This window comes from Varroa destructor, unplaced genomic scaffold, assembly GCF_002443255.2.
Source record: "Varroa destructor unplaced genomic scaffold, Vdes_3.0 BEIS01000007.1, whole genome shotgun sequence".
Lineage (NCBI taxonomy): Eukaryota > Metazoa > Arthropoda > Arachnida > Mesostigmata > Varroidae > Varroa > Varroa destructor.
Genome location: NW_019211460.1, coordinates 28,059,818 through 28,075,731, shown reverse-complemented (window position 1 = coordinate 28,075,731; position 15,914 = coordinate 28,059,818). Strand labels below are relative to the sequence as shown.

General features: G+C 39.2%; 2 protein-coding genes across 3 annotated transcripts in view; one reads left to right on the top strand and one right to left on the bottom strand.

Annotated features, from left to right (window-relative positions):
- The window catches only part of LOC111253825 (uncharacterized), a 48,545-nt gene extending 33,788 nt beyond the window's left edge, over window positions 1-14,757 (top strand). Inside the window, exons 5-6 of one of the 2 annotated variants that reach the window (XM_022813894.2) lie at window positions 1,879-2,035; window positions 8,376-14,757. In XM_022813894.2, coding sequence (XP_022669629.1) covers window positions 1,879-2,035; window positions 8,376-8,515 — 297 coding nt within the window. In that variant the 3' untranslated portion in view covers window positions 8,516-14,757. Of the gene's footprint in view, window positions 1-1,878; window positions 2,036-2,615; window positions 8,202-8,375 lie in introns of those variants that run through there. The other variant, XM_086974188.1, reaches the window with a different exon arrangement.
- The window catches only part of LOC111254314 (uncharacterized), a 119,539-nt gene that overhangs the window by 36,197 nt on the left and 67,428 nt on the right, over window positions 1-15,914 (bottom strand). The gene's annotated exons all lie outside the window — the stretch shown is intronic.

Below are 15,914 nucleotides of genomic sequence, written 5' to 3'. Positions count from 1 at the left end.
AGAAGCGTATAGTATGAAAGTGCAGAATGTAAGACCAAGCACTATTCGATGTTGCAGTTTGACAACAACAACGAAAGGTGTACACCTGCATATGTTTTTATAAAGTTGGGGTATTTAATATATTTCAAATAACTGTACCCGTTTATAAACACATGCGAAGTTATATAAATTATATAATTCCATAGATTTTGTTGGTGAATTATTATGAACGTTCCATTTACGTTCCATTGGAATAATTTACATATTGATTCTGCATAAAACTTCAATGATTACTAGTAAGGGTGTAGCACAACGCTCAAAAATTATTAGTCGCCTATAGTTTGATAGGTTTTTTTCGTATGAAAACATGCAGCTCCTTGAACGTTGACCAAACTACTGACTATTCGCCTGCCGCCCTTCATTAATGGGGATTAAGTAGTGGCCCTTCTCATTGATTACCCGCATAGCTTTTTCTCCTTATCTTGGTTATATAACGCTTACAATTAGAGAACTAGCCGTAACAAGTTGAGCTAATGAACGCCTTTTTGGTACGAGAAAATCACACCCAAGTGTCAGAAACTTCGAGACAAAGACAAAACCATGTTGTAATCACAGTCAACTTTCGACCCCTCAAGCATGACTAACCACGACGTCACCTTATGTTATTATCATAAAGCTGTACATAGACTAACTTGTGAAAATAAGCATCCTATTAATGAGGGCTTACTTATTGCATTTCTGACTTTCTTTACTCCCAATTCCTAGACTAAGACAAAACACCTCATGTCACCCGTTTGTCGAAGGACTTTTTCCTGTTTGGCCTGAGGAACAACTCGAATTGCTATTCTCTGTTGAGTAGTCGAGAAGGAAGCACAATCGACGCTTTAAAGGCTCTGACGAATCAGTAAAAAAAAAAAAAACAGAAAAACATTCTAAAAACACACGACACATACGGTTAAGCAACGCAGAGCCGCCGTTCCTAGGTCACCGTTTGCTGCCTCTGCCGTGAAACTTGCCCCACTTCAGTCCTGGCTGCACAATTACTACGAACGAGTATAGGTGGTATAGGGGAGAGAGGGTAAAGACTGAACACTTAATTTTTCTACAGTAGATCGTATGTTCGCTCGTGTGCCCACCGCAGTTGTAACGTGAAATCAGCTGTTCCGCTAAACTACTACGCAGAGTGCACCGCCACAAGAAAATTTTCGGCACCCCGAAAATTCGTCTCATTCAACACCTATTAAGCTGTTGATAATTATCATATAGCCAAGTCGCTAATCTTGTAGCATAAACGCAAATCGATATGGTTGAGAATATTCCATTTCGTAGCATTAGAAAATGTAGAAGGAAGTATAATGCCAATAATTCTCATCACAACAAGCAAATTGATTTTAGATAATTATATAATTTAATACATATAATTCTGCATTTGACTGTTTGTTGATCTGTCTGGCGATGGGATCTATTTCTGATTGCAGCAAGACTGATGTATGTACTTCTCGTACATTGTACGTCGGTCCGGCTGATTTGAAATACGAAAGTCATAGGACCTCAAATCAAGACTGATCTGAAGTGATTCCAATTCTAGTTCATAGCGATATAGGTTAAAACGCCATAAATTTTTATAAGTTTCATTTTATATGCAATTCACGGCTCGTTTCAGGATTACGACTCTTTAAAAAAAAGTGCTCTTTAGGCGGCCCCATCGATTTCTGCTGGGTGGTAAAAGCAAGGTACATCCCGTAGTCTTCATATGTCATGATTGGCTTTTGCAGGTTACCGTTGAGCAGTCCCCTCAGGCATGGAGCTCACACCCTGCATGGTACAAATATATGTGACAACTTTATGTGTGATCTAATATGTTGTAATAGGATTTCTACATTCGTATTGCCCTTCCAGAACCAGTGGCAAGCTCCAATAGAATGTCCGGATGATTCTATTTGTCCGGAAGGCTCACATCGGGCAATTAATTGTCGCCCACCACTTTTCGCTCGGCACGGATATCAGTGCTATTTAGCCGATCCCATCATTGCGCTCATCGTTTCTACGATTATATGTAAGTATCGCAAATAATTGACAAAGCGAGCTGACCTATGCACTAACAAATAGACCTCATACATAACATAAATTAGTAAAGGTACAGTGGTTTCGTCATATCTACCGGATGAACTATTATGGGTAAAAAAGAAACGATGGACTAAAAATGCTAGCTATTAATAAAAGGTATCGTATCATTTTTACATCGAAGTATCGTACCTGAATGCGACATTTCCGATTGGCATTTTTTTTATAGAGAAAACAATTCTAGTAAAGACGATTGAATTGAGGAAGAAAAATTAGGGAACTCGAGTTGGTGACCGTTGGCAAATCTTTAGCAAACGACAGTTGGTCAAATACAGTGAAAAAGAGAAACAGTGAAATATTATGGTAACTTGTTTCGTAATTTATTCTACGCTTCGTTTAAGATTACTTTGTGTCAATTAGATGCACTCCTCTTTTTCTGTATTCGACCACAACGCGTACATGTCATAATTCGACATGTATTTTAATGAAGAGTCGTAAAGATATAGTAATTGTGCTACACTCATCGACCCGGTTACTGGATGAGCTTTTGTTGCTTCTCTTTGTTCTTTCAGCGTATCCAGTTCTGCATCTATCAATAAAGCAAGCGCATAAAATTTATTTTTCTGAGTAAAGGGTATTCCGCTGGCTGCTTAACGAATGGCCTGGACCTTAAATAGTTATGCATAGACTAACAAACGTGGTCGTCCTAATTATTACGCTAGCAACAAGCAAAGAGTAACAATTCTACCAGTCGACAAAGCCGTACGACCTACCCTCACGAAATCCCTCTACGGTGTGGTGTCTGTTAGCTAAAAGGTATTATAAAATTACAAAGGATAATTGATAGCAGGACACTGAGAAGCCCTACAAGCACCACCGCGTTGTCTTACAAGGCTAGTTCGAGCGGATTGGGTTCGATGTTTTATAACAGAATAATGTACGTATGATGTGTAGTCTATGGATTGATGGATCGCTTGTTGATGCTTGACCTTTCGAGGAGAACAGTCGAAACCTGCCAGTCGGGCCAAATGAATATATATGAAACTAATGCAATTTAACCTTAACATAGGATCCTACGTTTACCTTCATTCATGCAATCGGGTCGAAGAACCAGATAGGCTCAGGTTAACGTCCAGCTCCGATGTAGTATCTGTCAGGTAAGATCTAGTTAGAAAAAACGATCGAGGATTACATCGGGGTTATGGAAAATACTTCTGTCCAGTAGGTCAGTAATAATGGGCAAGTCTGTCGTTAAGCGTTGCCGTTGATGTATTTCACAACGAAGATGAGTCTGACTCAGGCAACACCAGCAATATCCGAATAAACACTGTGAGTTAAAGCTGCTAGATGCGCAGGTGGCTGTGTTCCCAGGATTTCAATCAGGAACAATGATACACATTAGGATACAGTCATTTTCCTGCAATGTAGCTTGGTAATTGTCATTTTCTTATCGGTCTACGTTTATATATAACCACTAGGAGCACAATTGGCACACTTTCATTTCTCGACTAGCATAAATATTTAAATATTAAAACGACCATGCATCGGAAAACTCTATTGTTGAGTTTTTATTATTTTTTTTATTTTATTATTTTTTTTTATTATTTTATTATTGAGGCTCTGCTAAAGCTAGACAGGTAGCTTTGAGAGCTCCATTAAAAATGTATGCACAGTCTTTTCTTACACTTAAGCAACATTTAAAAAATTATTAAATGTAAAACTTTTCCTTTTACCGTGTCTGTTTAAAATTACTGCCATTCTAGTCAATATACTGCTGAAAACGGTGGAAAGCTTCGGTAAACATCCAGCTTCCCATTGTCGTCGCTTTCCTGGCGTAGATTTTAAGCTAATCCTATGAGAAAAAAAAACCCATTGGCGTCGGGTCTAATGAACGCACAGGGTATTTCGTGAGACTCCTTTGTCGAGCCGACTTGTCTAAAGGACTCTCATCAAAATACGCTCTTAGGTAGCCGTGATGGTGTGCAGATGGTCCGTTACAACAAATAACCCACCAAAATATATATATTTAAATATAACAGTGATGCAAGCAATATAATATGAATTACTCGATAAATATACATCTATAGTAGATACGGGACCGAACGGCTGTGGTCGTCCTCCTCAGCCAAGGATAAACTTAGGGCAGTTGTAAACAAAACAGTAAGTTGGTTCATAATATGCTATTTTCCGCATCGAGGGATATAAATTACAGCATGTGAGTTCACACCCAGGTACGATATTGTGCCGGTTTTCGGGGAAATACGTCTGCTCTAATTACGTTAACCAAAAATTTGCCTCTGGAATGAAAATAGACTCTGTTGGGCAAAGCGCACGGCCGCGAGCACAACAAGTACATAGCAGAATGTGCTCTGAGACGAAAGAGCATTTGGTTATGTAGGCTCACCGGCACGCAGAAACGGATTAAGAGGAGGCCTTGATAGTGCAGCGTTAAATCAAATCGCCTGAACGCTAGACAACACCGATTACAGGATGAGGATGTGCCGCTGGATAAACGTGGCCGAGTTGTAATGACTCAAACATTATAATTTGAATTAATGATTCAACATAATACATTTACCTAGCAGCTAGCGATAAAGCTAAGTCAGTGCGATTCACTATATATACAAGAAATTATGTATCTCAGACTTTTAACCCCGCAACATCCTGTCACTGGGTGCGGGTACGAACAGCCAGAACTCGTAAGGAAATTGTTTGTTACCCTTCACTTGCCACCAGCATTAAACCAGTCCTTTGTACCGTATAACTGCGTTAAATTACCTGAAACGGTTTACAACGATCACACGACTACATGTTTGGCTGTTGTGGCATGACCTTACACGTCCTTCTGATCATGTATATCAGGTCTCAGGGGAGATAATCGCTGGCAGCAGCTATATTGGCCGCAAGCAGTCCGAAGGTAAAATTATTCATAGATAGACGGCAACTGGGGCCACTAATATTGTCCTGCAAGGCGGGCGGAGCTGGACTTCGCAAAGCAAAACAACCTCTACTTTGATCGTCATTTCATCAAGAAAAGATTGTACAGAAAGGAGAAAAGGATATCGCAGTACCTATTCGTAAAAATGGAAGTGCACAGTACATAAGATGAGATAGCTTTATTGGTAGGGACGACGTCGAGAAAAATCGGAAGAAAGACAGAGCTTCCCATTTTTTTTTGTGGTATAATTCCGTATGTTGACTTTGGGTTATTAACACAAAACTGAAAAATGGCTGTATACAAACGCAGAAATAAATGCACCCATATTGGAGTAATCGTAGTCAAAAAGCTTGAACCCAAGACATATGCGATTTATGTGACATTCGGGAGTTTACTAAAGTGCAACAGGAAAACGCTATTTGCAAACAACATAGCGTAAGGGGGCAAGTCTGCTCGCATTTATAATGGCTCAGAGTGCTGAGGTGCTGGTAGCAGACCTTCCCAAGACACACACGGACAGCAAGTAAAGACAAATTGCACCAAAAAATGAATTATGTAATACATAAACCCGACGAAAGAAGTTATGTACACTTAATGCGTATCTGACGTTTTTTACAACAGATGTGAAAGTAGAAATTCTTTAGGGTACTCTTAAACCCTTTGCCAGTGTCCGACTCGGGTTTATTTAGTGCATAGTTTATTGCAGTAAAATATGTGAATCAGGTACAACTGCACACACTGTATATTTCTGTGCATACGTGAATAAAGCATTACTCAAGAGCTAGTTCAAGGGTGTCGTGCAGTTTTCTTATATAAATTCAGTGAAAACTTTCAAGCAATGGGACCAAATTTCGAGCCTAGAAAGCATTTTTCAATCGATGTACATGTGCGCTCAGCTATTGTCGATAATTTTAGCAAATAATTCAACGGTCTTATAATAGTGTATACGGTCAGTCGCATATATGTAAACACGGCGCACGAAAACGACATAGAACTTTGTTAGAATAATTAAGTTTTCGAGCCGCTGAAGTCCTTGAACCACTACAATAAGCAATATTTTCATCATAAAGATCTGTCTGACATCTGCTAAGTTACTAATTAGAAAAAGTCAACAATTGCATTCGTTAATTTATTTGAAAATTCTAATAAACAGAGTCAAGAGGCCTGTACTCTGATGAAGGTGTTCGTTACCAACGAGGCAAGATTCCTTGATAGTATTTAGAAGTATTCTATATAATAATTGTATAATGGGTCTTTAGCTGAAACAAAACCCAGTATTTTAACTTTAATTCATCCTTGTCACCTATTTTTCGGCGAATTTCGAATAATCGGTATAAACTTATAGTATATTCTGAGGGCGTAGATATGGTTAATTAGAACGAAATATCACCTACTGAATTGAGTAATACGACAACAAAGGTAAAACACTGCTGCGCCCATGAGCGATCCTGTTCCATGGAATTAGCATGCTATTATATCGGAGAACGGAATAACCTGTTACTTTAATTAACCCCGCAACCTTCTTCTTATTAACACGCACGCTCAAATGAGCTTGTCTTCGATGGGTTCTGGCGATGCCTTGATGTAAATAGAGTTGGTTCAGTATGTACAGTGTACATTTATGTCAGACTCAGTGTATCAGTCACCTTCGGGCAAACAAAGCATAACAAATGGCACCGTTGGGCCCTGTTGTCGAAAAGCCCGTTCAAGCAACCTGACACAAAGAAACACTTACCTGACCAGATGACTATTAGGTACAGGGTTGTCCGATTTTAATTGTAGTGGCCGTCTCCTTTGCACAGTTGTACCAGGTAGAAGCCGCTATTTGATATTTCGCTGACTAGAAGCGCTATTTCATACATTTATGAAGTTGTCTGTCTGACCTTTGCACATACTGTGCCCGCTCTTATCCGCTATTCAGTACAGGCCAAAACGAAGATCCACCTTTTGTCTGCGGTTGACTTTAACGAAATGTATCGCTTTACAGCATTTACCTGAATGCAGGCTTGCAGATGATGTACGACGATGGGTTTCTTTCACAACGGACACGGTTTGTGATAAATTGGCACTAATTTGAGATAACCGTTATAGAATCGTTTTCAAAAGAACTGAAACTTAATCCGACCGTGATTTTCTATTTGCTTCCTTTTATATTTGAAGTTAACCTTGTCGAATATACTGGGGATTAAATATACAGTTCGCCTCCATAATCGTGGCCAAAATGAATTTGTTCATTTTGAAAACGCTAGAAATACAATTACAAATGTTCAAATTCTGTGGGACCTATTTTTTATTTAAAATTTTTATTTTTAAAATTTAACTTCCAGATGAGCAAGTGTATGTTCTAAAATTGCTAAAGTGCCTCCATGTTTAGAGGTAATTTTTCAATTACACGGTAAGACATTTCACAAGAATCTGAGCCAAACACCGAATGATTAACTCTGCGGACAGGCTGCTTTTAGTATCTCTTGATTTTTCTACCATGAAATTGGTAAAACTATCAGATCATTTAATCGAGATATTTATTAGTTATCCGTAAATAATGCGTATCCATATATTATTGTTATATAAAGTTGTATTTTATACCGATAGAATACAGATCTAATTGAGATAAACAAGTGTTGTCCATGGAAACGTATACATGTATATACATTGTTGATGCATAAAAAAGTTTTCAGGATGCCCGCCTTTTTGTCAGTGTTTCATGGTGATAGGATGAGTGAGAGGCAAACGTGTAAATAACATACGGTTTAGTGTGGCATACGCATATCGCTTCTGTCAACTGCTTATGGCGTGTGGCGAGCGCCTCAGCCTCCTGTTTGTGTATGGGGCGAAAAAACTGAAATTATAAAAGGCGATTAAATCAAGTCGACGACCATAAGGTGGAAATTTTGATAAGTGTAAGCAAATATGTGATTCCAATTTAATAAAATAAGTCAATTTCATAAATAATCCTGAATGTAATTGACACCAAAAGTGTATCGTTGCCATTTCGAAACACAGAAAGGTAGAGTTAACTTACCATACCAACAGCATATAAGAGCAAAAAAAAAAAGACCTTTACAACGAAAATGTTACACTGTCAGCGGCCGTGTAACTACAAAATGCTTCCATGCAAGAAGGCGTAAGTCCAATGTAAACATTTCAAAGCTATTCTGCATGCAATCATCCGTATACATTTGCAGTCTATAATGTACTTTTTGGTACAGAAAATGCTCCCTGCATTTCACACAGCTGTGCTTCTTGTTTAAACAATAAGATTTTTTTAATATATTTTGATGCGTAACTTAACGCCATGATAGGTTCTCTTCTATCTGAACGCCATTAATTCACATTATTCACGTTTGCTTCGTATGCACCGTTTGTGTCCTTCTCTGCATCGGCTTATTTTCAGTATCAACACTCGGTGGGATGTTTGCCATCGCACGCTACTACGTACGGCAAACGCGACGCTATTCGGTGAACCAGGAAACGGCTTCACTGATGCAGGCGCATAACAACAGCCAGATGAATTCAACGCTGTCGGGCTTCTGAAGTCGCGTTGCCTCCGAGCCCCGACTCAGCGTGCAGGTGCAAACGATGGACCTCGTGGAGGCACTAGAGCGGCCCCAACCGCAGGGCCCCTATCATCTGGGACATCAGCACCGCCCGGGCGCCAATGGCACCGCGGCCGGGCCTTGCGCCGGGAGGAATCACGGAAGGGACTCGGGGGTAGAGCGAAGCGCGAGAGACAACCCAAAATTTATTGTACACAGCGCCAATGACGCCAAAGCCAATGGTGAACCAGCCAAGGAAAGCCATAATGAAGATTAGTAGTCATTTAGAGTGCACCCACTACAGATGAAGTCAACGTAATGACTGAATCGGTTCACAGACTTTTCAGACTGAAGTGACTACTGTGCATGGCATTGTAAGTGGATTTTTAGTAAAGTAACTAATGAGAATATTGAGGATTAAGGTATTCTAAGGTCCAAAGTCAAGATTCATGAATGGTCATATGGGTACGCTATGGATATGATTAGCTCTGTCATCTAAGTGACAGGTAAATCTATGCACGATGAGTTCATTTCAGCAAAATTTGTGACACATTAAGTTGCGAAAACCCTTTCCAACGTACCATACATAAAGAAATCAGGCAACAGTATCATGAGATTAGCATAGTAACTATGCGATAGTATTGTATTGAGGTGCACGTCACGGTACCTGTCTCACCCAGACAGTAACAGTATGTTGAGCCGAACCCCGTTGCTAAGTGTGTCTTCGGGTCTCTCACATGGTGACGCCTGTTAAAGAAAGCGCGAAAGGCAGAAGCAACATTGCTTTCGAATACGATGCGCTCGCACTTTCCAAAGGTTCAACGGCCACCTTTTAAAACAAAAACAAATGAAGCGAAAAAAATCAGCTGCTGGGTCTGTTGGCGTCAGGCAGCTCTTGATTAATCGAAGCAATTGGGTCAGCTCAGTAAAGAAAGTGTTACTCGTACTAGTTTTACGCGTAAAGTAAACAGCGGATCAGAATGTCTAGACTTAAAGCGAAAACAGACTCACCGCTTTTGAAACTTGTTGTGGCCGTTCAGAGGCTTCTTCCGGGAGACCCTGGAATTATTCTCAGGCTCTCTTAGTTGTGTAAATACTTGTACATATTCAGCCAACCGCTATGGACCGAAACCGACGAACCGAGATGGGGCGAACCAGAAGGGAGAGAGAGAGAGAGAGAGAGAGAGAAAATAATGCGAGGCTGGAGCAAAGCTTAAGATGACGAAGAGGGTCGTCTGCGTCAATAAGTCGAACACCTTTGAGAATTATATACGTCTCGTTGAGTTAAATCATCGCCAGATAACACCACTGGCACCAAAGCACCAAACCATAATTATTTATAATTATATTATTACTCATAACGAAACATTGTTATTATTACTATCACGATTTGATCATCATGATTTTAGTAGCGCCTGATTGTGCTTCGTGACTGTTCATTTGTCCAACAACGGTTCAAGCGTGATTTCGGTTTTTTATTTACCGAATCCATTTTCTCGGAGCACCAACGTTAACCTTCCAGAGGAGTAAACGCAAAACTACAACAACTTATCAGACAAGTAAGTATATTTCGGATTAAACAAAGTACGCTTTCGATAGGAAGAAATGTCTTTACAATCAAAATGATGGACTTATCTACTAAATCGATAATATCATTGATGATGCTAACAAAAAAAAAAACAGTACGATTTTAGATCTTCTACGAAGAGGTTACACATATCGTTCAAGTAGAGCCACTAGTGATGCTGCCAACATAATAGTTGTACTTTATACAAACGAGCACAGATATCAAGACACACGTAAGGCCATGAGACACTTTCAACACGAATCTATGTATTTATAAACACAAATCTATACATAAACACAGACAAGGCATACGTATAGACGTTATATCAATCAATCCAAATATTGTTATAATTAGAAAACATCTAACTGTGAAGAAAAAAAAAACGTAATACATTGCAGCTTATAGCTTATAGAAGAAAAATTACTTAATATATACATGCAAAAGTAGAGACACTGAGCAAACGTTCAGAATAACACTATCGTGGACGTTACTGTTAAACATATTACTAAAGGAACAAATATATGAAAGTATAAAAACATATACACATATGCTAGTGAGTCGTAACATTTCTCCTTGTATAATTAACAAGAAATAGTACACTGGATAAATACATTGTAATCGAAAAAAAAAAAACATAAGATACCTAGAGAGTAAATAGGTAAGCGTGTAATTGAGAACAGAAGCTCAAGAGGTATTCCCGAAGGAGGTTTCTGTATTTCCCACTTACGAACTTTCTTTTTTCACACAAATTTTTATATATACTGCACACAAGTGTTGGGTCGTTCAGTACGAAGCGTGACAAGCAATAATCTTATATTTTAAGATGATTTTATGTTATCAGGGTGCGACACTTGGCGACTTTGTTTTATAATTGAGGTACATTTGTATTGTTCAAAGTCTAAGACCGCTCACACGTTCGGGCTTTTAGCAGACGAGTTGAAATGGACCATAAGCCACTCGCGTGCTATATAAACAAAAGTTTCACCTTGGAACTACTAGTAGAAACTTTAGAAAATTTTGGGATAGACATTTTGAAAATGGGAGAAAATGAAGGTGAACAACAAATACTTGAAATGTATGGTAGAAGTCAACTCATTTCAATATGCACAGGTTTAATTAGGTTAAATAATTAAGGTCAAGAAGGAAGGATTTGTTACTCTCATGTTACAACAGCGACCTCTTCTGGTACCGAATCGCGACATGGGATAGAAAATGGGTCCTCTGCGTTAACCGCAGACGATCACATTCGTTGGCGTATGCAATCGAACCAGCTACAAAGGCTCATGATGTCTGTTAGGGGGGTCGAGTACAGATATTGCCCACTACAGCTCCGTGTGTGGTAGTTTGTTCGTTACGTTGAAATGTACTATAAACGATTGGAATTGATAACGAAAATACTCAGTATTAAACAGTCAATATTAGCAAACAACGGTGAACCACATTTACTGCGTGACAAGGCTCAACTTCATACAGTAAGAACTGTAGCTTTTGCGGCAAGAAAGAAAGCTGCAGGAGTTATCTCTACTATATTCATCAGACGTTGCTGTCACAGACTAGAATTCGTTTGAAAATCTCGACAGCTTCTTAACAGGAAAATCATTCAGGGTTGAACCTGATGTCGAAAGCGCCTATCGAAGCCTCATAGTCTTCCATACATCAGATCCCTCCAAAAGGTAGAAAGTTGTAGATAATATTTCAGTCGAAATATAAAAGAACTAAGCCAGTAAGTAGAAAAAAAAAGTTGAGAGGTTGAATTTGCTATATGACGTTTCACATTGAACGACCTCATCATGACCAATACTTTATAATATGCTGAACAAATACCCGAACTCTCTATACACAGAGCAAAGGCTATCATCAATAGTAATTCGGCTTCTCAGCAGTAGTCTTCATTCGTAACCTCGAAAAAAATAAACATATCAGCTTCTACAACAGCTACTGTACATAATCATACATTAAATAGAAACAAACACACACATATACATCAACAGACACACTCACCGTCCGATTCCAACCGACCGATCATTATCCTCTCGTACTATTTCTCTTCCTGTCATCTCAATATCAACACTTTTTTTTCAATCGATCTAAACGGTACTATCGTATATTACGCTCACGCATCACTTCACAGCAAATGACAATCAAACGTCACCTTAGGCCCGTTTTAACATGCGACTGGTGCAAACGTACTATTTACAAGAAAATAAACGAACTATTTGCTCGTGGCACAATTACGCGGCAGTCGTTGTTCCGTAGCTTCCGTTGCAAACGGATATTCGTTAAATAACGAAACATTTCGCCTATCGTATTGCCAATAAGGTACTAAACCCAAATAAATTACGCAAGGCATGAATGTTTGTCGGCCTTTGTGTTCGGCCTCGAATTTTTCTATACACACGTTTGGTACACATGGATACCGAAGCCTTTTTAGAATAGAGAATAGAAGGGCTTTAGCGAGGTCGTACAAAGTACGCAAAAATCGTGTCATAGCCTATTTCCGTTCGGTAAGAAGTTTAAGCGTACTCGCGCAGCTCCCATAACGATAATTTAACGATTTTCCCTAGCGGCAACAAACGGGATCTTTTCAGAATTGCTCAGCCCATGTGAAGCTCATTTCCGCAACGCACTTGCTAAGCGGCCGTCGCTTTCTAGGGGCAGTTAACAGAGTTGCTTGTACCCTTCTAAACGTATTCGTAAGCATTCTGTCAAGTTTCCAGTGTCTCATTATTGTTGCGCTTTCGTTACAAGGTTCGCTTCGACTAAACCGTCTAAGTTGCTCGTCCCAGAGTTGAACTTGTAGGAGAGCTAAAACGTCTACTTCCTTTGTGCATTATAAATACTGAACACTGTTAATAACGTATGGGCTGACCCATTTTACACATATTCGCAATTCTATGTCCGAAACCGTCTTGGCTTCGAAGATTAAAATCCGAGATTTGCAGGAACGTGGTCATCTGTCTCGGCAACGAATTCTATTTAGTTCAGAGTACTTCACTCAACAGATAACTATAGACGAAGTGATATGCTATTCAAAAGGTCGACATGCAGATCTTCATTAGGCCTAATCAGTGGATTACACCTACAAAGGTTTCAGTCTCAGGACTGAGTCGTACTTGGCTTAGAAGCGGCTTACTGATAAAAGGCAAATCTTCAATGAGTATATAGGCACTGGACATTCTCATCGTATCTAGATTTCATTATATTCGCCGAAAATACAGAACAGTAAGGCATAGCTGGATGCTCAGCTTATTCTCAAAGGGCGAAAAGCCTGGCTTCAAGAAGTACTCGGCGTAATCTTAATGCATCTAACAGTAATAATGGTTTTTTTTTTTTAGAACGTGCCGTACGCTTTAGGCTAGCTTACACACGTAGATTCACATAGTAAGCATATCCTAACGTGGGTCTAACATCAGCCCTGTGTCGACATAAGTACTAGATAAGAGAACAAATAGAATCGAAATTGTGGTCGTATACAAATTGAACGAGTTCGCTAAAAATGATCCAGTTTCCGTTACTGTAGACATGCGACGCTAAACAGGACCGGAGGAGGAACACACAATTTCGATTTTACTAATCTTCAATCATCATTATTTAATTACTTAGCCATTTTCTATATTACCAATCTAAACTCAATAATACGATCTATAATATAGCTAATACTGCACTTCCTACTAGCGTATCTTAATGCCCAGAGTTTCTTTGACTCTAACGCGATAGATATTTAAATGTATGAGTTAATTATCCTCGTGGAAAAACAAGCAATTGAACACCGCAGTTAAACCCATATGCGATCAATACAATCAACAGGCACTATTTGAGCGGAGCAAGTGGCTTCAGTGACTTGTTCTGGCCAGCCTGAAAAAGGACAGTCGTTATTCATTATAACTATAATCAATAATGAAAGTGTCAATTATATATATATATATATATATATATATATATATATATATATATAGAGAGAGAGAGAGAGAGAGAGAGAGAGAGGGGGGGGGGAGGAAGAGAGTACGAAATAATAAACGACCGAGGATGTGTAAAGGAACGTATGAAAAAACAACAGATGTGAGTAGAGAGAGAGAGAGAGAGAGATGACTTTGACGAGTCCAACTGCAAAACAGACCAAGTGAGGCAGCCAAAATACCAAGCTACACTAAATGATAATAATAATAATAATGATATTCATAATATTGATCAAAGAGTAATGTAAGTATGTATATTATTGGATTAGCTTACTATACGCAAAGAAGACGAAGAAAAATAGTAATAATAACCCCTACTAAATGCTATATACCATTATTTCGACCATATATCCTAGGCGAGTCACGGCGTTGAATGACAGTGTTGAAACGTTGCTCTCGTTTAGACGATACTAAACTGTGGACGTATCGAGAGGGACGTATCGAGTATAGCAAATGTCCTGTATGATAATTGTTCATCTTCAGAGAACAATATAAAAATGGCTTTTGGTCAAATTCAAAAGAGAAGATCAGATGTTACAAAGGAAGCTGCGTGATTAATAGGAGAAAATAGAAAAGAAGCAGTAAAACGAGGAAGAAATATAATCTCACATAAAAAATAATCTATCTACAAGTATAAAAATAAAATAACTAAACAAAAATAGGTAATAAAGCTACAGTCAATATTATTACTAATAAATAGAGACTCTGATGATAAAATACGCGTATTTTTACTTAGGTATATAGATATACAATGTATCGCCCAACTATAGAAATAAAATTTAGCTAATAAGGACGAGCTGGGAAACTGACTGGTTCCTAGCACGAAACGAAGTCTGTCTATTTTCGGATTCGAACGAAGGTCCCGTGTTCGTAACATCAGCAAGCCAATACGTAACGCATTAAGCTGTCACGCGTACTAGACAATTGTGGGTCTAGCCATTAGTTGCTAGGTAGATATAACAATCATTTTATTCTCTGCAGGGATTCTATTGCACAAACAACTATGGGAGAAATTTCGGTACTACCGACTTTCTTCAACACTATAAACAACATTGTACTTACAAACATCGATCGAGTCATCCGAGTAATTAGGTTTTGCGTGTAATGCATGTAACGATAAACTGTAAATGGATGTGATTTGTTCGTTTGTCTAGATTCATTCTGTTCTCGCTGTGTCTGGCGAAGCTTTTAAAAAGGCCAGCATTTACAGCCAACGTGAAAGTACAACATAAACAAAATCTATACGAGATATATTTTGTTGACACTTCACTAGCGCCAGGGTACGGTAGACGTATTGAATTATCATATTTTATTCAGAGCAGTGCTCAGCGACTTGTCGTGGGCGCATGCGCGTATTCGCGTCTCTACATTAGCATACGCTACCCTGCCGCCCAGATAGCATTAGTATGTAAATAACCCTTAAATGGCCATTTCTCTAAGCTTCCTAGATGCTTCTCTAGGGAACCCCACGTCTGAATATGTCTGCCTTATCCGCTCTGCTTATGTAAACGTCCTTTTCATCCTAGTCACCTCTCTCTCATTCTATTTTTCTTTCTGTCGCTGTAGCCTTTCCGTGATCCACTCGACAGCATCACACCCACGCTTCGTCTGAACGCAGCGAACGTCTGAACAGACTTAAAAAAACCGCACCTCTTCGGTGATGGTTGCAGCTCAACACGTCGACCTAGTAACGTCGTTTGCCCCACCGTCAACCCCTTGCAACATAAACAATAACAACAAACGTTGCCGTGAGGGCTGTTCGCTGCCAGCCCCTGTCACCGCTGTTAAATGTATGCGAAAACTCTTGTCATGCCCGAACCTACACTAGCACCTCCACGCATACAATGCATCTGCAATATAGCAAACGCTAACGC